Source organism: Cyprinodon tularosa, unplaced genomic scaffold (assembly GCF_016077235.1).
Source record: "Cyprinodon tularosa strain WSP-4 unplaced genomic scaffold, ASM1607723v1 ctg1, whole genome shotgun sequence".
In the NCBI taxonomy this organism is placed as follows: Eukaryota; Metazoa; Chordata; class Actinopteri; order Cyprinodontiformes; family Cyprinodontidae; genus Cyprinodon; species Cyprinodon tularosa.
This window is the reverse complement of record NW_024037781.1, coordinates 911,562-935,080: the sequence shown is the minus strand read 5'-3', so window position 1 is coordinate 935,080 and position 23,519 is coordinate 911,562. Positions and strand designations below refer to the sequence as shown.

General features: G+C 38.8%; 1 protein-coding gene across 3 annotated transcripts in view; it reads left to right on the top strand.

Moving 5' to 3' along the window:
• raph1b (Ras association (RalGDS/AF-6) and pleckstrin homology domains 1b) overlaps positions 1–23,519 on the top strand; it is a 55,827-nt gene that overhangs the window by 28,676 nt on the left and 3,632 nt on the right. The window contains exons 3-14 of one of the 3 annotated variants that reach the window (XM_038279360.1): positions 8,279–8,398; positions 8,644–8,749; positions 9,060–9,254; positions 10,020–10,447; positions 10,868–10,954; positions 12,213–12,287; positions 17,199–17,276; positions 18,826–18,985; positions 19,066–19,187; positions 19,429–19,494; positions 19,573–19,716; positions 21,708–21,818. In XM_038279360.1, the coding sequence (XP_038135288.1) occupies positions 8,279–8,398; positions 8,644–8,749; positions 9,060–9,254; positions 10,020–10,447; positions 10,868–10,954; positions 12,213–12,287; positions 17,199–17,276; positions 18,826–18,985; positions 19,066–19,187; positions 19,429–19,494; positions 19,573–19,716; positions 21,708–21,818 (1,692 nt within the window). The remainder of the gene's footprint in view (positions 1–8,278; positions 8,399–8,643; positions 8,750–9,059; positions 9,255–10,019; positions 10,448–10,867; positions 10,955–12,212; positions 12,288–17,198; positions 17,277–18,825; positions 18,986–19,065; positions 19,188–19,428; positions 19,495–19,572; positions 19,717–21,707; positions 21,819–23,519) is intronic. The other 2 variants (XM_038279444.1, XM_038279513.1) reach the window with 2 other exon arrangements.

Genomic DNA, 23,519 nt, shown 5'->3' with positions numbered 1-23,519 from the left:
TTATATCCCGCTAAACTCTAAAGGAATCCCAGTCTGTGTTTACAGCCTGTCTTAGAGTTCAATGGGTTTCTGTAATTGACCTCTCGTTCCCCACTCCCTTATTTTCCATCCAGCTACCCTTTAATTTTGGCTCACATGGGTTATTATGTAATGTGTTGAGGACTGTCAGTTTGGAGGTGATGAGTATTTTTATTCATGCATTTTTTTAGGGGGGAAAATTTTAAATAGTCGTCAGAACAAGATTGAATATGTTTTTAAGTCACGTTGACAGCCCATAGCTTAGCGGGTATTTAATTTAGAAGAACTGGATGGAAACGTCGGCTCAGGCAACATAGTTCACTTTGGTACGTCTACATTTCCCATCCCAGGCCTCGTACTTCCTGTCTGACTAAAATATAAAAGGATTTATTTGTAACCCGTGTTTTATGAGCTTTGTATCGTTGAATTTTAACTGGAAACACTGGCGCTGAATCAGCCAACGTAGCACTTCCTGCTCCTCTCTTCCCCAGTTCAGTAAACACAGAGTGGACAGAAAACAGCGCAGCTATAAAGAGCTCTTTTGTAATGGGTTAAGCATGTTGTAAACTCATGAGGTTGTTTTTTTTTAATCAGGAATCCTCATGATGACTGCTGTATGCCTCCAGTAACCCATGCCTGTTGGTAAAGGAGATGTCAGCGACTTACTGTTCTTGTAAACTACTCAGACCTAAAAGTACTTCTTGTCTGACCTAAAAGCTGAGTCATAAAATGTGTTAGTCAATCCTAAATCCTGTTTTAATTAGAACCAAATGGTCTGGCATACTCGGTCACCATCAAACTGGATTTAAAGAGGATTCAGCCAATAAGTCCTATGCTTGCCTATGATGTAATGGATCCCCCCTGGGAGCAGTGAGATCAAGGCCCCCTGCTGTAGTTCCTTAGTATTTGCCACTACTTTAGTTTCTACATAAGGATTCAAACATTAATCGGCACAAAAAGCAGGGAAATTGGTCTTTCCTCACTTTATTTTTGCGCAATAACTGCTATAAATATGCAAAACTGGCTTATACTCTTTAATAAGTCTGGGTATTTTCGCCAAAGTCCTGAATCGATTTGATTTCGATTCATACAGTTTCAAATCGATTCATTTCAATTTGATCTATTTTTACAATAATGAAAGTTGTTCAGCTGTGTTTCAAAATACTCATGGATTTAATTTTTTACTGTCACATTAAACACAAAGTGCAAACTTGTAAATTAGACAGTTTAAACATGAGATGTGAACAAAACTGTCTCATAAGTGCAAACTTGTTTGTAAAAAGTGAAAAAGTGAAGCATCACTTGAGCAAACAGACGTGACACAGCAGACATGCATGAGCTGCATTATCTTCACTGCACAAACCATATTTGCAGAGTTGTCTGTAACGACTACAGGGTTTTTGCTGGTCAGCCCCCATTTGTTAATGTCTTCAGTCAACCTATTGGCTATATTTGCAGCTGTCTGGCTTGAAGTATTTTAAGTGATCTTTCCTGCTCATTTGAATGGGAACGTCACGCGTGTCACTATAAAACTAATCGATCTCATTCCCTAGACATCGATTTTGCAAAAATGTAAAGAAATCGATTCAAAATTGATTAAAGCCCTACTCCTTAAAGGTATAGTGGAGGATGTTCTTTTCTGGGTGGATCATATAAATAAGTGGTCCTCCTAACTGTCAATCATTCTGGTGATATGTTTACATAAGGCCGTTCTATGTGCTCGTCCCCATTTTTACGTAACGGTGGTGAGTCTGACATGGTGGAAAAATGAGCAGATCTTCTTTTGGAAAGTAAGCTTGTATGAGCGATGTGTGCGAGTGGGTACAGGGTTGTGCTTGTGCATTTGAAGTTGTGCCACGTTAGTGAGGAAATGGGCGGAGCAGCAAAATTTCATTCAATTCTGCATTAACTGCACAGCTTTAGGTGAAAGTTGTGATGGTTTTAGATTTCATCTCCTTAAGGGGTAAAATAAAGATCCAAATACAAAGAAAGTTTGGATCCTACAGGATGTTGGTGCTTTAAGAAAAAAAAGACACTTTTGGACCAGTTGGTTGCTGGTTGACCTGGTGGGAGGTATCCCTCCCACTGCTGAGATGATATTACCGTAGTATAAATAAGCTTGCAAACATCAGAATCAGAAAGACTTTATTAATCCCAGAGGGAAATTACTTTTGTTACACGCTCCAGTTAAAGTTTTATATAACACACATCCAACTGTACAATATAATAAAGATAAAAAAAAATATGAATAAAAAAAGCTCTTCTGTATATATATCTGTACGTATATCTATGTATATGTAAATACTAAATCCAAATAAAGTTAAAATCCAAGTAAAGCGATAACATGTCTAGATTCCTCAACCTTCACTAATGCAATTAAACGAACAACTCGTAAAGGGATTTGGTTAGCTTTTTGTTTTTGTTTTTCAAGACAAAAACTGCTGCTCATCCTACAAATGTATTTTCCTGTCAGAGATGACGCCTAAAGTGGAAAAAACAGGATTTTTCAAAGTTTCAGATTTATTTTTAAGAAGATTTCATCCATGCTTAGAGAGGCTGATAATGATCAGCCAAATTCTTAGACCTGACATTCAGCTGACGATTATTTAGCAGATCGATTAATCTGTCAATTATTTTTTCAATTAATCAATTAATAATCAGATAATCAAAGGTTCCTTAAAGAGGATTTTTTACTAAATTAAACCAGGGGAACCTAAAACATTTCCATTTAAGGAGTTCTGGATAGAGCATATTGGCAGATGAAAAAGTTTTTTTTTTATTTTAAATGCAAGATTTTTACATATTTCTTTTTACAATTTAGGTATAATTACTGCTAAATACATGTTTTAGAGTCTCTACACCCCAGTTAACTTATTTACTAAATCACAATTATTTATTATTAATCCCATTCATTGTTTCAGCCTTACCTGATATGATGTCAGAGTTTTTTGTGCTTCGTGTTTGGTGTGAGTGGCCCTGAGGAAGGATCAGTCATGTGACCAGAATTCAGGAAGTCCATCACTTATTAACCTTCTTTCTCTGGTGATAAAAATACACAATACACAAAGGGAGAGCTGACAGAAAAAAAATGTGAACTATTTACAACATTTCATCAGATTTATAACAAGTTTCTGCTTCTTTTGTTGCACAGCTTAAGTCTTGGTTCTGTTTTCTCATCCTTTGTCACTCTTTGAATTAAAAGGCCAAAGATGGACGTTTCTTCCTATATTTTTCATCCTCTTACGTCCTCGCTCCTCTCATGACCAAATGGTAAACAGACACCTACTCGTAGTTAGTCCTACTTCCGCAGGAGACAGTTTTTTTACTTCCAGGTAAAATACAAATAAATAATAGTTTGCAATTTATTAACATGTCAACCAACATCATGTACTTTAATGCTCTTTATTTGTTGTTTTTTGTTAAAAATCAGTTGATGACTTAAAGGTATAGTTGAGGATTTTTGCAAATTTTTGAAGAGACCCGTCCTCCGCTTTAAAAAAAAAAAAAAAAAGCACCACACCTGTACCCGCTCCCGAGAAGGAACCCTCTATTGAACATGAGCGAGAGCGTGCACGAGCCCATTTCTCCTCGTGCACGCTCTGTTTAAAAGTTGCTGTTTGCATCGCTCATACAAGCTTACTTTCCAAAAGAAGGTTTTTAATTTTGCCACTATGTCAGACTCACCACCGGTAAGAGAAAATGGAGACGAGCCCATAAGACGTAAACTTATCACCAGAATGATTGACAATTAGGAGGACCACTTATTTTGATGATCCACCCAGAAAAAGAACATCCTCCACTATAGCTTTAATATACAATCTTCTCTGTTGTTGCATTTAAAAATACTACAATCAAAGACATTTTTACACAAAACCCCCCCTAAATCTGTGAAAGGTAAAATAGGCAGGTCAGACGTTACATAAACCCAGTAAAGACCTAATCGATGCATCTACACCATCTCTGGTTACTTTTTTATCGCAGCAGCTACCACTTCAGTTTTCTCACACCATAAGCTGGGAAGAGGGAGTCATCTGGGAGAAATCCTTTGACCTCTGCTCATCCAGTTTAGACCCCTGCCCCATCCAGATCAATGTCCGTCATGCTCAGAGACGATGAAAGGCCACAGAGCAGCATCAGGGGGGAAAAGGCCAGCGTTGGTATTTGATAGTGATAAAGCTAATGCACTTATACACACTGACACGCGGCGGCTCCCTCCTAACCCGCATCTTGGCCAGGTCATGGTCCATAAGCTTTAAAGCAGGGCCGCAGGTGGTGATTCACTTAAAGCTGCAGCAGGATCTCTGGTTGAAGGCGATTCCATCAGGATGGCGGAACAAGAGACATTCTCATGTTTTGTTTATGCACTGATGATTTCCTTTGTTTTTTGTTTTTACCTCTGATGTTTATATTTTATATTTACACTCTTAAATCATAAGATTAAACCACAGAGAGGACCTCTTACCTTGTAGCATCATAGCACTGGTCATTTCCCATCCAGCTGTTTATCCACCTGACCACCCATCCCTTAAATGGTCCAACTATCCATTTGTGCATCCATCAAAATTTGGATTTCGGCATTTATATTAACACGACTAGAACATTTGAGTCTAGAATTTTTTATTTTTTTTTTGTTAAATGTGGAGTTACATTAAAACAAGTGTTGGAGGGTAACGCTGGAGCCACATGTTGCCAAATCAAGGGATAATGATGTCTGAATGGTAAAACTAGCGAACCACAGCGCCTTGGTAAATGATGCAGTTGCTGGCTGTGAGGGTGGAGGAGTCTGGACCTCATTTTCAACTTTTCCCACACACCGCAAATCCCTCCCACCCGCAGTGAGCAGCACGGAAAACCGAGGAGACAGCTGGAGTTTCCTGACTCGGAGCGGGACATGAGGGAAATGAGGAATTCTGCACATCCAGGCCACTTCCTGTTGCGCTTCGCACATTTGCTTGTGAGAGCGCGGATGTGATTTCAAACACGCTCTTGTGCACAGGGTTTGTTTTTAGGTTGCGCATGCAGATTCCTCCTCCCTCTCCTGTGAGATGATGGGCCAAGTCACACTACCCGAAGCAGGAAGCTATCCATCATCAACACTGTAATGGGACACTGTAACAAGTGTTCCTCTGCTGCTGTTGGGTGTCCGCCAGCACCGCCATGCGTTACTGGGTCACTTTTTCAGCTCTTGCCTCGTGTTTTCCAAGCTTTTACCTCTTTCCAACAACATGGCTTTTCTTGTAGAAACTCAGGAATCGGATCAAAGCATAGAAAACGTTTGCCAGATCAAAAGATCAAGGTCATCAGAGGGGTTAATCCTTGTTTGGTGACTGACACTACATGGTTCAAACAACTGGACGTAGTGACATAGGCTGAAAACATCAATGGGATTACTGAGGAACGCACCATCAGACTGCTGTAGAGTGAAATTACTGGACTGTATTTATTTTATTTAGTCGTCTGAAACATTCAGATGGCCATGTAATCTGAATTAACCGAGATTAGTAGATACTTCAAGGATGCTGACTGTGACCTTCCGGGTTTTGTTTTGAAGTTTTATCTGTTTTTCAGGCTCTTAATGTATGCTTTGTCTGGAACAAAGCGACCTTGTGCTTTGGATTAACTTCTTTTCTCATGATTTATATTAAGATAATGCCGTGATCTTTCTTTTTTTTTTGTCATTGTTGTGGTAGTTGTTCTTTTCCCTCTGATTTTTGTTCATTTTCTCCCCTTCATCTCCTTTCCTTTAATTTGATTAAATCAGTTGTGAAGCAAGAAAGTCCCCTCTTTTGAAACCCAGATGTCTCTTTTTAAACCCAATATAGTGTTTACCTGCAACAGAGGACTTTATTTTTCTCCTTTCAAAGAGCAAATTGTCAAAAAGAAAAATCCAATCATCTAATTAAGGTCACATTTGATTAATAAAAACCTTTTCTTCATCTCACTTTTATGATAAATATGTCAGATTACTTGGGATTACTCCTTCGGGGAAATTCTGGTTCTAGTAGCTTATATAGAGTACAAAGAGTCAAAGCAAAATTCCTTTAAAGATAGAAACACAACAGACTATATAAAAAAGAGTTTTTATAGTATAAAAGAGCATAAAATAAGTTGAAATGTCTCCTTTAGATATAGAAAAAAATCTGCACAGTAGAGAGCTAAGGGAAGAGTTGACTTGGATTATTGCACATGCACTGCAGAGATGTTCGACCATATAAATACGTCAAAAGATTACACAGACTGCACAGTAGTCGGCATGTGTTATTGCAGTGCGAGAGAAGAATATTGCACGAGTGACAATTGGTAATCAAATCAGTTAAACAGCTGCAGCTCATTCAGAACTCTGCTGCCCGAGTTCTCACAAAGACCAGAAAAGTGGACCACATTAGTCCAGTTCTCAGGTCTTTACACTGGCTGCCGGTCCATCAGAGAATAGACTTTAAAGTTCTGTTGCTGGTCTATAAAGCTCTGCATGGTTTAGGCCCAAAATACATCAGTGACCTCTTGACCCAGTATGAACCTACTAGACCCCTCAGGTCATCTGGATCTGGCCTTTTATCAGTTCACAGAGTCAGAACCAGACATGGAGAGGCTGCATTCAGCTTCTATGCTCCACATGTCTGGAACAAACTCCCAGAAAGTCTCAGATCAGCTGAAACACTTAGTTTATTTAAATCCAGGCTGAAGACTCACCTGTTCTCAGCTGCATTTACGTAGATTTTATTCAAAAGTTAAAATTCGCCCGTCTCTGTATTCTCTCTTTTTAATTTTAAATGTTTTTAATTTTGAATCACGCTTTTAATTGTTTTTAATTGTTTTCTTTCCCTTTTGCTTATAATGTTTTATGTAAAGCACTTTGAATTGTTCTGTACATGAAATGTGCTATACAAATAAACTTGCCTTGCCTAATGTTTTGCACAAGATGTCCAAGCGGGGTCCCTCTTCCTATCACCTTCTCCTTCCCCTCGTGCAGATTTGTGTGTCGAGGAAAGCAAGGCAAATTTATTTATATAGCACAATTCAGTACAACGACAATGCAAAGTGCTTTAAATGATTAAAACATAGGAAAATAAAATGGAATCAAAGCAAGTAGGAAAAAAAATAGAATAAAAAACGCAGAAACAAAAAAGGGAATCAGTAGAAAATGTTGAATGGAGCAGCAGCCTAACAAGATTTTATGGTGTTTTCTGCCTGCTATTCGCCACAATAATAAACACAGAGAGTTATTGACCACTTTTAACAGAATGGTCTATTATGCACATTATATTAGTCTCGCTTTTTCCTCCTTAAGTCTAAGCATTTCATATCTGTGTTAACAGGATATAGTGTCACAAAGCTGAATCAATTCATCAGCAGTCACTTTTCTCACAGATTCAGCCCTGAAAAGTCACTTCTAATTAATGTTACAGAAATATGGATTAAAGGATGGTTAAAATCACCAGTCCAATGATTCCTTGTGTAAAAAAGATCAACAGACATCAGCAGATATTTCCTTCTAACAGTGGACACTTTAAAGATAACTATTTGATCACCCAATAAGCTTTATGTTCATAAACAATAGTTTAATTAACTCCCTGCTTGAATCAAATCTCTGATTTGGTTTGACTGCTCCGGCATCTTTGTGTTGTTCACTTTATTTACATCAAAAAAGCATTTATTTATGTAGAAAGATTTCAGATGCCAAGTTATTGTCCATATATGGGCAATAAAAGTCTTTTAAAAAAGTCAATTAAAGGACTTTTTTCATGGGACATTTTTAAGACTATTATTAATCCATTCTTAAAAAAAATATTTGAAGTGTTTGATTCTTTTATCTAAGTTTTACATATTTTTAGTGTGCCTGTCTCTAAGATGTGATACTCCAATAAATACTCCTATAAATATTTTGCAATTTATACATTTTCTACTTTTTTTTTTTACTTTTTACTTGTTATATCCTTTTCTGTGAAAGATCCTTTAAGATTAGATCTGATTTCTGGTTCAGATACATGCATTTTCAATTGATATCCTAAAGAACTACCTTTTCTCTCCACTTGGGGGAGCTCTTCTATTAAAAACAGCTGCAAACCCTCTGAGCTAACATCATTTTTGTCCTTATTCTGCCCTTAGATGCCTTTAGTTTCTCATTGATTCAATATAATATCCTGGTGTCTTTTAAAATCATAGGATACTACCTCTTCTCTATAATCCTCACATTTTGTTATATTTTTATATGATGATGGATCCTTTCTAATATTCCTCCTCATCTTTCCTGGACGTGTAGATGGAGCAGGTGTCGGACGATGAGCTGGACCATGGAGCAGAGGAGGACAGCGACAAGGAGGACCAGGACCTGGACAAGATGTTTGGGGCCTGGCTTGGCGAGCTAGACAAGCTCACACAGGTAGACGGGCGGCGGGGAAATAAGGAGGAGGCAGTATCCATGGCAACCTTAACACTGCTAATCCTGTCTCTGTTTCCTAGCAACCCTTCCCTTTACGTTGTGCAGATAAGCAGGGATCTGTGTCTGTGCGTGTGTGAGAGAGAGTATGGGGTGTTGCAGTCAGGGTTGTTGTGATCCTTCTTTTTGGTTGTATTTCACAGTGATTAAAAAAAAAAATGTTTTTTTTGCCTTTGTTTGCAACATAGAGTTTGGATGATGGCAGGCCACAAAAAGCACTGCAGAAACCGCCCCTCAGGCAGGAGACGAATATGGCCAACTTCTCTTACCGCTTCTCTGTTTACAACATAAACGGTGAGGCTTCTGTCGTCTTAGGTGTCAAAAATCAGCCCATTTACCATCCAAACTGACCAATAGAAACGCATACCTCAATACACCAGGAGGTCATAGAAAAACATTCTCATTAAAAAAGTAGGTAGTTTTAAATTGAATTTAGGTTTTTAGTTGTTAAAATAAACCATGAAATGTATAAATCTGTGTTTTTAAAAAAATTATCTGTAAATGAGTTTCCTTATTTGAATTAACTTGGAGAAATGCTATTTTCTAATTTATGTCCCTTCATTGACCTTCTTCTGACTTCATACCCTGTAAAATGTTTCTGCAGAGGCTCTGAATCAGGGAGACGCTGTGGACCTGGATGCTCTCATGGCTGACCTCTGCTCCATCGAGCAGGAGCTCAGCACCATCTCCAAGCCAAACTCATCATCCCGCAGCCAGAGCAAAGGAGGACAGAGGGGCCCCGGGGGCCGCAGTGCCAGCACCAAGCACACTGGCACCAGTGGAGGAGGAAGCAGTGGAGGTAGTCCAGATTATTGCATCTCCTAATAGCAGGATAGTAGTATTTGTTATTGTCAGAATAGAATCACACAGAGGTTTTTATTCAGACTCTTTGACTTTCATCTATAAGAGAAAAACATAATGACTGCAGAGCAGACCATAAAACAGAAACGGGTTACATGAGTCAAAAGAAGGCAGTGGTGGTTCTAGACCGTATTTATCAGGGTTTGATCAGTGTTTACTTTTTTATGGAGAGACAAAACAAAAGCTCATTATTTGATATATTAAGGGAACCAAAGAACATCTTCAGATGTAGCAGAAAGAAAATGGGATTCTATCTAAATATGGTTGAATCTAAATATGCAACAACTTATTTTTTACATAATAAATCAAATACAACAAAAAATAGAATAATGAATTAGTCCAAGGGACTTATTCCAGGGTATATCCTGATTTATTTACCATTAACTGCATTTTGCTTTCAGTACACGCCAATATCAGGGGCCAGGATAGGGACACTGGCCCCTTTTGGCCCCTGTCTAGAACCTTCCATGTCTCGGCTTTTTATTTCCACAGAAACACAAAACTTCCTTCTCTAATTTAAGAATTTAAAGAAAATTGTTTTAAACTTCCTTTTGGAGCATTTTCTACACATCAAAATAAAAAAAAAGGGAATTATAAAAACATCGCTATTTACTATTTGTGATACAGAAGTTTCTATATTTTACAATTGTTCATTTATTCTTCATCTGACTTTTTAAAATTTTTTCTTGAACCTCTCCTGCAGGAAGTACCAGCAGCAGTGCCAGAGCCTCGCCAGCCAACACGGTTCGTGGCGGCAGCGTTAACTCTCGACCCGGCGCTTCCAACATCTCCCTGGACGACATCACCTCCCAGCTGGAAAAGGCCTCCCTCAGCATGGACGAAGCTGCGCGTCAGACTTCTTCTTCGTCGTCGTCTTCCTCATCTTCAGTTTCCTCCGCAGCTCTGCGGCGTCCGTCGTCCGGATCGTCCGGCGGCGGGCAGCACCGCAGGACTGGGTCGGTGGGCACGATCAGCGAGCAGGAGGCCAAGTCGCAGCGATCAAGCGTGAATTCGGCGTGCGCCTCTGCTTCCAGCATGGACTCCCTGGACACGGATAAAGTGACGGCGGGCGTGGAAGCGGAGGAGCAGGGCAGTCCGAGCTCACAGGGCCAGAACCAAACCAGCACAGAGGTAGGATGTGTGCGCAGAGACCAACCATAACCATTTGAGTTGCATGTTTGTATTGGGTTGTGCATCCTAAAATACACTGCAATCCGGAATATTTTCCAATTGCAATTGTGACACCTCCTTTTTCTGAGCTCCTTTTATTAACTCTAATGCACAACTTCTCTCACAAAAGCAACCAATCCCTCACAGTGTGGGTGAGAAGCTTTTCACCTGCTTTACACACTGCAAATCTCACCCAATGCTTTCCTCCAAGCCTCTAGATGCTTGAGAAAAAGAGGCGTCCAAAACAGTCAGAACAACCATGTTACCCTGCATGCTCCCTCTCCTTCCTGCATGTGTTCACTTTTTTTGTGTTTGCATCCTTTTATTAATCGTTGGCCTGCTCGTCTACCTGCCTGCCCGCACCCTCCGAATTTCCCCCAGCATGTCAAACTGCGACGGGCCAACAGTCGTCCGGCCAGACGGCAGCTTGACTTCACCTCAGGCGAGGGGGAGGTGGACCGGGCCACTGTAAGTTTGCATGTTTGAGTTTGCATGAGAGGCAGTGCTTTTTTTTTTTTTCATTTATACAGCAAAGAATGCTTATTTTATCAACAATGTTTCTAACTAAAAAAAAAAAATAAAGTGAACTCAAATGCATTTACTGGATTTATGCACGCGGTCTTCACATGCTGCTCACAACCACACACTTTAATGTATTTTAGGACTTTTTGTATTAGAAGAACACTATGATGGGCTTAATTGTGAAGTGGAAGAAATAGAATATAGCATCAAAAACAGCAGAAACATCAGCGATGAGGACAAGTTTAAAGCAAGAAACCTGTAGAGATTTTGCAGAAAAGTAGTTTTTAACGCATCACTTGGAGTTGCAACGAAAATGTATAGAAAGGTGTTTTTATCATATTAGACCATGATTCAAAACAATTATTTTTGTAATAGAACAAAGGATGCTTGTAGCCGGAACATATAGCAAAGGCTACAGTGCAACAATCTAGTCAAAGTCCAGAAGCATATCCAAATTAGAATATACTTTTCAGACTTTTATACGTAAGATATTTGAAAATTTCTATGATTTTGCATTCACTTTAGAGTTTTGCACTAATGTGTTGTTTTTATCAGATAAAATCACAATAAATTACACTAAAAGGTCTGTGGTTGATGGTCTGATAATGTAACAACATTAAATCACTTGTTTTCTTTCCATATGTAGTCCCAGAAGGTCTTTAATGGGTTGTGAAAATGAATGGAAACACTGCAGAACGTTAGGCAACAGTCTAGGAGTTTGACAATGTTTTGCACTTTCCAAACACCTTTTGCAGCTCTTATATAAAAAGCTTCATGTATATTTTGTATTTACGTTTTTTTTATATATATTGTTTTCTTTTTTATCTATGTAGTTTTTAACTCTTTGAGCCTTTTTTGTACTTTTGTATCCCACTTTGCAGAGCTGTAGTTATGATATTTTAGTTTTGTGCAGGTTTTGCTTATAATAATGAGAATATTAGAGTATTTTTAAAGGTAACTGAACTGAATCACGTTTCTTCTCACATAATCATTGCTCCAGTTCCCACAGCTGCAGCTAATGACACCCTCGACTGCTTAAAGTGCTTTACCCATGGACTCTTCTCTCTTTTCTGCTCTGCTTTATTTAAAGCGAGGATCAAAACACCTGGAATTAACAAGCCTCTGAGAATCATCTGACACTGACCTCACTATATTTTGTCTTTTCCTTTTGCCCTTTCTGTTTATCTGCTCTTCCTCACCCAAGCATTCCTATCTGGACCGAGAAACCTCACTCATTCTGAAAAGCATAGCTGGGAAGCCCTCTCACCTCCTGACCAAGGTGACTTCCTTATACACTCCATGATCGGTGTGCGTGTTTGTGGGGTTGTGTGCTGTTCCTGGATTCTGCTCTGCATGGCTTTTTGGGGGGAAAATCCATCTGCTTGGGTTCCGACACAGTGTGGAAAAGATTAAATTAGATTTTGGTACAATCAAAGTGTGGTTAAGTGCGAAGAAAGTCCAAAATATCCTTCCTTTTCTTCTCTCTGTGACATTCCTTTTCGTTCTGTCTTTCTTTCACTTAATTTCTTTGCTCACCATTTTTCACTGAGCCCTTCCTTTTTTTCTTTCCTCCATCATGACGTCTCCCTTTTTCAGCTTCTACCTTACCTCCTTCCTTATGTCCTTCCTCTCTTCCTATCCTTTTGTCACCCTCCCTAGTCTAATCTGTCTTCTCCATTTTTTTCCTCTCCTTCCTTCCTTGTGTTCTTCCTCTCCTCTTGTTCATCCTTTCCTTTCTCGATTATGCTTCCTTCCAGGTTTCATATTTAGAGTTTGTCTGCTGTAGAAAAACTTCCATAAATCTTTACTTTTACATATTTTAAAGTGAAATAAATACTAGTAAGGCCAGTAGATGGATTTTCCCTCATTGTTTATATTCACTATGAGTTGATCTTTATTGTATATCATTTAGATGCATGAACCTTATTTTTGTGTCTGTTTTTTTTTTTGCTCTTTTCCATATTTCTCTGCATGTCGTCGCTTATTGATTTGCTTTCTGTTGTTTGGAAGTTTAGAATCCTGTCAGTGGAGCAGCACTCAGGCTAATAAACCAATTTTTGTATAAGTTTAGTTCAGAAATTATCCTTTAAGTGTTTTCTTTTAGGCAAATGCTGATTATTTTTTAAGATGAGCCTTTTTCTTCCCTTAATCATGTGATTAAAAATAGCAGAAAATGTCACCTAGTTCTCATTTTAAACAAAAATGTAATATTTATATACAACTCAAACTAAGCATTAACATTTTTTTTTTTTATTAGGCATGGCTCAGATATTGGTCTACCTTATCTGGTCTACCAATCGTTTATCATCATAAAATCCACCTGTCCGCCTGCGGGTGGTTTCATATATTTCCACCTAACAACTCGGAAAGCAGCAAAAATAACAGTACATTTTTTACCAATATAGACATGTTAGAAATCGTTAGAACGCTTAAATTCTCTACAATCCAACCACCAAGTAAATTTTATGGACACAGTGAGCACCCAAGCACAATTAACACAGATAAAGCAGCATGTGAAAATGCAAATATGACAAAGAGCCATGACAACATACCTTTGAAGACATCCAGAAGCTGTATTATAAATCCAATCTTCAATTGTTGATATTCCATTCACCCTTAAGGGTCCACAGATTAAAATTAATCCAGTTTATTCGTAATAAAAACATTCCATGATGAGAAAATCGCCACAAAACATCCATTTTTTACCATCAGAAAAGTTCGATCCTTATGCAAACAGCTCCAGTCAGTGTTGGGTATGTTTGTTTACCTCACCTTCCAGCCTACAAAACAAAATTGTCCCTTCCCGCCCGTCCTATCCGTTTTAAGATTTGACACCAGGACAGTATTCGAAGCGTCAAAGAGCTATCCCTGCCTACGTTTACGCATGACTCCCCTCATATTATTCCTCATAAAGTCCGACTGCTATTGTTTATGTCCACATGCAATGTTTGGCTCTCTAGCCAACTAGATTACCTTTAAATCAAGGCTAAACACAGCTAATTTGAAAAGTGCAACCCAGATATATAGCGGGGCGTAAAGGCAGAGAGGCAGATCCAATCCTGGATCATTGTAGCCTCGTGAGACCATCCTGATCTCGCGAGCTTTCAAGGTTTCACTCGCAGATCAGTCTGGCTACTCTCCGTTAAAGTTCACCAAACAAACGTCCAATCAGCGTTGGCTTTGAGGCGGGTTGAGGTGTGACGCAACGAGAAGCGCGACAGTTCAGTCTAAAGAACATGGCGGCTTCAGCCGATGAAACTAGCGTTAGCGTGGCTATCGAGCAAGTTTTATCGGAATTACAGAGTATTTCTTCACTGAAAGAAGAGCAAAACACTGCTCTGGAGGCTTTTCTCAGAGGAAAATATGTTTTTGCTCTTCTCCCGACTGGTTTCGCCAAGAGTTTGATCTATCAATTGGCTCCTCTTCGTCGTCGCTCTGTTACGTGATATGCTTCGTTGATCTGATTGGTTTATTCGGCCCGTCTATCACCAACATAGGCCAATCAGCTAACTAGTATTCTCGCCCCTTCCCAAAATTACTTCAACGGAAGGTTTCCAGATGGATATGCGGAGCAAATCCATCTGGCGGAGTCAGGTTAGGATCATTGCACACTGTTAGAAAAAAAAATGTTTTGTGGCCATCAAAATGCTCCAGTGGGATTTTTGGGGTAAAAGCACAATTTAGAATAATTTTGCATATTTTGGAGAGGTTTGGAGACGCTGATGACTCCAGAAGTTAAAAGTCGCATATCTCTAGAACTGTTATACCTAGAGGTCTGAAATGTTCTGCAGATGTTGATGACATGATGCAGAATAAATATAAAACAATGACATGTGCCTATTCTCAAGCATGTCTTTGTTACTGCTATTCCAAAAAGACCTATTATTTTTCGAGGTGGAAAAAGCTACTTTGAGTGTTGTTGAAACTGGTGCACGCACTTTTTTCCTTTAACATTTTCAGAAACTAGAAGGTGTTTGCTTTCAAATGTTGTATCACATGTAATTTACACTTACAGTTCCTTAGTTATTTGCTTTTCCATTTGGGTGTGCAAAAAGGCGAGGATTACTTAAATGAGGTGGATGTTATTTAAAGGTTATGTTGTCATTTTGGATTATTAAAGTCATGGCTGAAGCCAGATTTAAGAAATCTGCTGCGAGCTGAGGGATTCAGGTATATCGATCATCAGGTGATTGAAGGAAGAACTTGGAAAATGGAAAACTGGGATCGGGCCTCCTGTGCCGTAATGTCAGCGTTTTTCCAGTGTTGCTGTAGTGAAGTAAAATATCAGTTTTGATTATTTATCAAGTTGTCAACAAATGTCCTCCCAAGACATCAACTTGAAAAATGGTCTAAATATTTTTTTTAAATCCCAATAAATGAAATCCATTCAGATGCTTCCTAGGCATATAATACAGATTAGATGATGCCCAGATTGATCTAATTGAAAAAAATTTGATTTAAGGCTTTCAAGGTTTTGGGGACAATTATTATTTTTTTGACTATGATCAATATTTATTACGGGTGAAGCATCTTGGTTGCTTCCAGACCTAATGGACGTATTAGACACTTATTTAATAGTATACAATGCAACAGCCACAAGTCAGAATATGAAACAAAGCATGACATAATAAGAGCCCATGCAAATTTAGACTCGTACAGAGAGAATATCCCATGGTAAGGGATACAAAACCCTTTGTAGCAGATTATCAGGCCTTTCCCACTAATTATGCCAGAGCAAAACCCTCCTATGCTTCATTACAAAAAAGAAGGGGGACTTTTTAACTGAACTGATTGAAGTTTATTTTCATCAACTTTGAGATCGCAAAACCTTCATACACCAGATCGAGTTTCTCCTCGACGATCAACCTATTTATCATGGCTGGATTGTCGGGTTTCTGCGCATTTTAGAGGAGGGAAATCCTGCAGTGCATGAGCTGCAAGAACTGACTCGCAAATGGGGAGCACTGAATTGAGCGGGCAAAGCAGGCGGGCGGGGGAGAGAGACGGGAGTGGAAAGAGATCAAAGTGGGAGGAAGCCTACAAAAATATCCCCCCACCAGGCAGAAGAGCTTCTTAAAACGGTGGTGTGGCTGGGTGGGAAGGGAGCAATGGAAGGGAAACCAGAGGCATTTTTAATCAGAAACTGGGAGTAGAGGGATTAATAAGTAGAAGTTTGCAGTGTGAGTTTGCAAACCTCTTCCACTCTTACTCTTTCACCCACACCTTAGAGACTAAAAGCTGGACTCCATGCGTCTGCCACACTGTCTCCTCTTCCATTAACGTCTGGTTGCTTTGAAGTTACTCATGTGAAAGAGAGTCTGGGTCAAAGGGAGGAGGGAGCCCCCCTCTCACCCTCTTTCTGCGAACACAAACACATCTGTAGACACGCACGGCTTCAAATATTCAGCATTCACCTAAATTCCAGGGCTGCACATCCCTGATACCGTGGTTTGGCTTCAAGACGGTAGCATGTCATCGCCTCACGTCGATTGGCCGCAGGGTCCGGCGAAAGGGGCTCGCCGGTTGGCCGACCCCTTCGGCTGCCTTCTATATTTGCGGGGATTATGCTTCATCGATTGGGCACGCTCCCAATCGCCTGGCTGCTCTTTATAAAGAGAGGAAGGGAAGGAGCAAGGGGGAGGGGCGTCTTCCTTTCTACTATCCCGTCTGGGTTTTTTTTTTTTTTTTTTTTTATTGTGCTCATCTTTGGCGCACATGTATGAATGTCAGTGAGCCCCCCAAACCAGTGCAGAAACTCGGACAGATGCACTTCTGCTGAGGATCATGGCGGAACAACTTTACGTTGCGAAATCTGGACGTTTCCCACTTCTTCGGAGGATTTTTGGTGGAACGTCTGGAAGCTCTTTGAAGTCTCCCTGCATCCATCTGCAGACTTGCGCCCTTTAGGGATCTTCTAGCATTGTTTAATAGGATCAAAGGAAGCTGCATCGGCTTCAGATGAATCTATGATAGACTGCCACGCTACGATTCCCATCAGTTATATAACATTAATTACAGTATAGGCGTATCTAACCTGTAGAATGGAGGTGATGGCATCTTGCTGGAGAGGGCAGGTAAGCTACGAAAAGGGACTAAAGGAGAAAGCCAGTTGAACTTTAAAGCCTTTCAGTATAAGAAGCCGTATTAGTGTGTGTGTTCTATTAAAAAATGTCCCTGTGTGTCCATCCAGGAGGAGCAAGCTGCCAAGATCAAGGCGGAGAAGATCCGTGTCGCTCTGGAGAAAATCAAGGAGGCTCAGGTCAAAAAGGTAATTTCTTCCTGACTTTTTTTTTTTTGCAGACTACGAAAGTCCTCCGACCTTATATAACGCTCGTCATATCCACGTTTCTATTGAACTTCATTCAAGGCAAAGCGCCGGAGCGCATCCAAAATAGGTCATTGCAGCGTTTTTGCAGAAGGGGAAGCGAGACGGCGCTCTGTGCATTTTCAGACAATGAAATGTCTTCCAGTTCTGGTGTTTGGCTGCACAACTGGAGCCCCTTCATCCACCGAAAGCCGCCTCCATTCGGTTATTGATGCTAAACGCTTCGTTTCTGTCAGTGAATGAACCGTCTTTGAGCCCAGCAGTGTCTCCACTACCAGTACTATTCTCTGACATGATGAGATAAAAGGCGCTTGCTAGAGCCGTGACAGTGAGCTTCATCCTTGATCTGCAAGGTTTCCCATTTCAACATGATCCGAATGCATGAAATACCGTCAGCTGTTATATTTTTAATTAGAAATTCAGCGTTTCTCATCAACTTTTCTGCAGTAGAAATTCAGAGGGGGTGGGTCGGTTTGTAATCTTGACAAATGTAGGTCAGGCTCCCCGTGTCTGAGGCTCTGGCATAGAGTCTTTATCGGTTTGGGTTGGAGCTCAGTCATCCGTAGCTTTAAAGCGGCCGGGTGAAGGGTCAGAGTTGGAGAGCTAAATAAAAAGTGGAGCTGCTGTGTGAGAAAGATGTCTCTTCAAAATGGGTTCATAATTAATTAAGACAAAATATGTGACATTTTAAATGATCTTAAATTAGTTTATAGTGTAGCTTAGACTAGAATTTTCCATTTTTAAGTTTTAGTTTTGTGGATCTTGTAGAAATCTTTGTTTTCTAAGAAAAGTGTGGAGGCCAGACTGAAGTTGTTGAGAACAGAATGACTGATGAATTTAAATCTAAACGACTTGGATGCTTTGTTTTATATGAATAACTGTGAAGCATGGAGGTGGAAGCATCATGGTATGGGATCCCTTTGCTGCATTAGAATCCAGCCAGTTTACCTTCACAGAATCCAGCCCAGATTTGACCATCTACTAGAAAAAAGAAAATATGACTCAGCTAAAGCTTTTCTGAGGTTGTCCCCTCTTCAATAGGCTCACATTATAACACTGAATGCAACATTTGATGCCCATGTCATGGACATTTCAACTCTTAACTCTACTATAACTGTTACTTATTTGGTGTATTTTCCTTTCACTAAGCTTTACAATGATTTGATATGAGACAGCACCTTAAATAGCAATAATTTGAACAAAATCTGTGATGTCAGCACTTTTTTAATTTATGGTTTAATAATTTCTGCTTAAAAAATCTTTTTTATGGATTTTATAGCTAAATTAACAGGAGAAAAACGCTTGAAATATGAGTTTTTAGCCAAGTTAAAGAAATCATTATTAATTTTAATGTATATATCTGTTGCGTCAAAAAAAATGACAGTCCGTGTGTCGATTATTATTTTCCAATGTCATCTTTAACTTTATCTGTTTATTCACAGAGCAGTAAATCCCATAAATATTGATTCCTAACGCTCTTATTCTCCATCAGCTGGTGATTAGAGTACATATGTCGGACGAGAGCTCGAAAACCATGATGGTGGATGAGCGGCAGTCGGTCAGACAGGTGCTGGACAGCCTGTTGGACAAGTCGCACTGCGGCTACAGTCCCGACTGGTCCCTTGTGGAGACCATCACTGAGCTACAGATGGGTAAGTCTGGAGTCCATCGCAACTTATATAAACACACCATAAACATTTGCTTTGAGCTAAGACGGTTGATCTTTTTCCAGAGCGGATATTTGAGGATCACGAGAACTTGGTGGAGAACCTGCTAAACTGGACCAGAGACAGCCACAACAAGCTGATGTTCATCGAGCGCATCGAGAAGTACGCTCTCTTCAAGAACCCGCAGGTGACTGACCCTTTAAACTGCAGCACGCCTGTAGACTGTAAAGCAATACAAACACATAGCTTATGCATGCTGAGCGCTTACACAGCTGCTAGTCACAGAGCGAACTTGGAAGTGGGTCAAAGCTCTAAAGCGAGTAAAGGTGAATAATTTATTTACGTGAGATGAAGTGTGCTGCCAGCTTGAACCTCACCCTCCCATCTTGATCATCAACTCACTTCCCTGTGCTCTTCATCTGTTTCAGAACTATTTGCTAGGGCGGAAGGAGACCTCGGAGATGGCTGACAGGAATAAAGAAGCTCTACTAGAGGTAGAGATCTAAAAGGATAAAGGTGTAATAAAAACCAAAGGGGAAAAAACGCTGATTGTGTCGATTTGTGGCTTTTAGGAATGTTTCTGTGGTGGATCTGTGTCTGTGCCAGAGATCGAGGGGATTCTGTGGCTCAAGGAGGATGGAAAGAAGTCGTGGAAGAAGCGTTACTTCCTCCTCAGGGCTTCAGGGATCTATTATGTCCCAAAGGGCAAAGCTAAGGTCAGATTATTTATCTCTAACCCACAGTCACACTACCCTTTCAGAACTAACTCTTTCTTTGGCTTTTCAATAAAATTGGTACCGTATTTTCCAGACTATATACCGCACCTCACTACTTTTTTTTGAAAAAAAAAAAATGGAAACGTACATATACTATATGAGCTGCATCGGCTCTAAGCATCTATCTACTTATCTGGTTGGATGCGGCTTCATCAGCCCTTTTTTTTATCTCTGCAGTAGTTGAGCCCAGTCTCTTCATTGGTTCAACAGCCTTAATGCGGCAAATAAATGTCAAAATGTTGAAATTTGGCCACGTTCACATTGCAGCCTTAAGTGATCCAAATCCAATTTTTTTTTACCCATATGCGACCTGAATCTGATCTTTTCATTTCAGTCTGAACAACGCAGATTCGATTTTTTCCAATGCGACCCAGGCCACTTGGCTATGTGGTCCTGAATCCGATACGAATCTGATCTTTTCAAATGCAACCTGTGTCTAAACTGCCAGGTCGCATTCATCCGACCTGAACGTCATTAATACCCGACAAAGGTCACTATTATGCGTCATGCTACACAGAAGCGGCAAGAAAAACAACAACCATGGCAGATGATGATGCGGAGAGCATTATTTATGTTTAACCATATTGAAAAGATTGTGTTTTTATGGTTGGAAAAGGCCGTTAGATGCACACCGGTACTACCATCCATGTTTACTTCCATAAACACAGAACATGCTGGCCTGTGATGTCATTGCGTCCTCTACTGCGCATGCGGATAACTTGTGTTGTATGACTGCAGTTCACACAGGAGATCACATACAAGTCGCATATATTTGGAAATATGAACGGCAACGCAAAAAAATCGGATTTCGCAAAAAAATCTGAATTGAGCATCAAGGCCTGCAGTGTGAACATAGAATTTTGGACATTTGTTCTCCCCCATGCCTCCTGCTAAAATGTTGTGCTAAATGACAATTAGCCCCTTATTCTTTCATTTCCAACCTTGATTTCACCCTTGAAAAATCAACAGAAAAGCTGCACCTTCTTATAAGACACATGGTTCAAAGCGAGGGGAAAAAAGTGGTGGTTTATAGTCTGGAAAATACGGTACTTTTATCCCGTTTGATTCAAAAGGAAGCAACAATTACAGAGTAGGGACCCATTTTAGACACAAATATTTGCATAATTTTTTTATCTTATAATAATTGTGATCATTTACTTTGAGATACTTGTAGTAATAATGATATATTCCATTAGTGTTTTTTGTTACAAAGTACTTACAACAAAAATAAAACATCTTTTTTAAAGAGATGATTAGTATACGAGAGTTTCTCAGAATTTGGGTTTACAAATGCATTATTTGAATTTGGATTGCACATTAAAGAGGCAGAGGAGTCAAAATTCTCTTATTAGGGTGATAAGTACTCACTCTCTTTAAAAAAGTAAAAAAAAATTCCCCAAATATCTGCTGCTATGCATCTCTAAGAATTGGGATTTTATTTATTTTCTTTTTTTTTTTTTTTATAAAAAATCTAAATTTTCTGAGTCAGGTTTCAAAGGGTTAATCAGAAATTAGGGCTGGGATCTTGAGAACCAAATCAACAATCTGCATTGTGGTATTTCCTGTTGTGTTCCTCATCACTTTGAAGAGCAGTTGCAGCCAAAGCCAGATCTGAGGTGCACATGTGCTGCCATGTTTGGTAAAAGCACATGTGCTTTTGCTAATTATTTTCCATTTTCCAACCTTCTCTGCAGTTTCTAGAAGATCCAATATCTGCACCTTGTTGTTTAGCATCATAATCTTTTTCAAATTTAATTTAGCATCTGAAAACTAAGAGGTCAGCTTTAAATCCAAAGCTATTTTAATCTTTGAAAGACAGAAAGAGACACTCAAATGAGTTATGCTAGTTTACTTCCAGATGTGTCATTAAAAGCTGTTTTTTTGTTGTTGTTTTTTTTTTAAATATAAAATGTGGTCTCTTGTCTCTGCAGGCGTCCAGAGATCTCGTATGCTTCCTGCAGTTGGACCATGTTAATGTGTATTACGGGCAGGACTACCGCAGCAAATACAAGGCTCCCACTGATTACTGCCTGGCTCTGAAGGTAGGAAATCACAGAAAAAAAAGCTTTATTAGGAAAATAACATTTAGTAAAAACTCTATTTTTGTTGATGCTAATGATAGCTGTTATCAACATACTGCAAGACTTGTAAATATTTCTTAAGATTAGTGTATTTGGCCTTTATTTGAGCAAGTATGTGAAATTATCTGCCAATAAGATGACTTTTTACCCTTAAAATAAGATTATATATACCGCGCTTGTTTGGTTTTTTAAGTACAAAAATTTTATTCCATTGGCAGATCATTTTACTAACCTACTGGAATGAAATGGAGATAAATTATTTCAAGAAAATTTTACTTTTAGTTCACATTTTTCAGTACATTTTCTCTTATAGTCCACAGGTAGCTTTAATTAGTATATTTAATTTAAATTGTTGCTGGTACTACATAAATAATGAATTGGCTTCTTGAATACAGACCAATATAACTTATTTAAAACGGCTAAATTATACTTTTGTATTTCAGACATTAAGCCTTTAGCGTCTCCATTATAATTATTTTTTAAAAACAAAAGAAATTTAAAGCAAATATTCCAGAATGAGTAATATTTGATGATTAATCCAGAATTTAAAAAAATGCATAGCCACTCTTTATCCATTTTTAAAATATTTAACAATAGATGCCCTGTCAACCTTTATCCACACCTTTTAGTAGATGGAAAAACCTTTATTGGGGTTATAAAAACAAAACCATGAATTGTAATATATATATATTTTTTTTTGCTATAACCAGGCTGATGCAGCAGCTACAGAAGTCTTTGTTGAAAGAAAGACATGGAAAAGATAAAGAGTTATTTTATTATTAAACAAAACTAAACTAAAGGTTAAAACCACCCGCTAAGAAATCCACCTAATTATTAGTTAATGACTTCATGCAGTTTGGAAAATATAAGAATCTCTAAAGCTCTAAAAACAAAAATTTGAAATATTCAAAAGTAACAGAGAAAACATTTATATGGCAGTAGAAGGAAACCTTTACATCCTAATTGGATGGATAGAAATAAAGAAATATTTAAAGTTCTGTGTCTTTTCTTCTTAATATTCCCAAAAAATGTGCAAAAATATAATTGATATTTATTCTGGATGTAATTTTGTTGAAATTAAAGAAAGTTTTCCTTCAATGCTCATGAACTGGAATGCAAGCGTAGATAATGGAGCTAATTGTCCACAAAGACTGAATTGTGCGTAAGCCCAGCTGGCTGAGAGGAATTAAAAGTGCACCAAACAGATATTGAACAAATGTGTGGGATTTTAATGGTGCACACATGGTAACTGCGCTAAAGGTGATTGCATAAAATATAAGGCAGCAGCTCTACAGCTTAAATTCACCTCTGCCTTTAAACCTCTAAATACCTCTTAAACATTTTGGTTTTACAACATTTGATGCTAATATCCGCAACCTTAACAATTCCTTTAAACATGTAATTGAAGTCTTTTTTCCCAACTTCATTAAAAGTTTTTAGGACATTCAATTAAATAATCTACTTGTTAACCTTTGGATTAAAACACAACTGCAATAGAGGCTTGTTTTTATTTATTCTCTCTTTGAAATGGGAAAGAGAATAGATCTTTATAAGCCTTTATCTTTATAAGGTAAGGGTTATAAAACTGCTTCTTGCCTAAATGTTTCCATTTACACCCAACTGTTATAAAGTCTATAATTAATAAATAATAAACCAATGCAG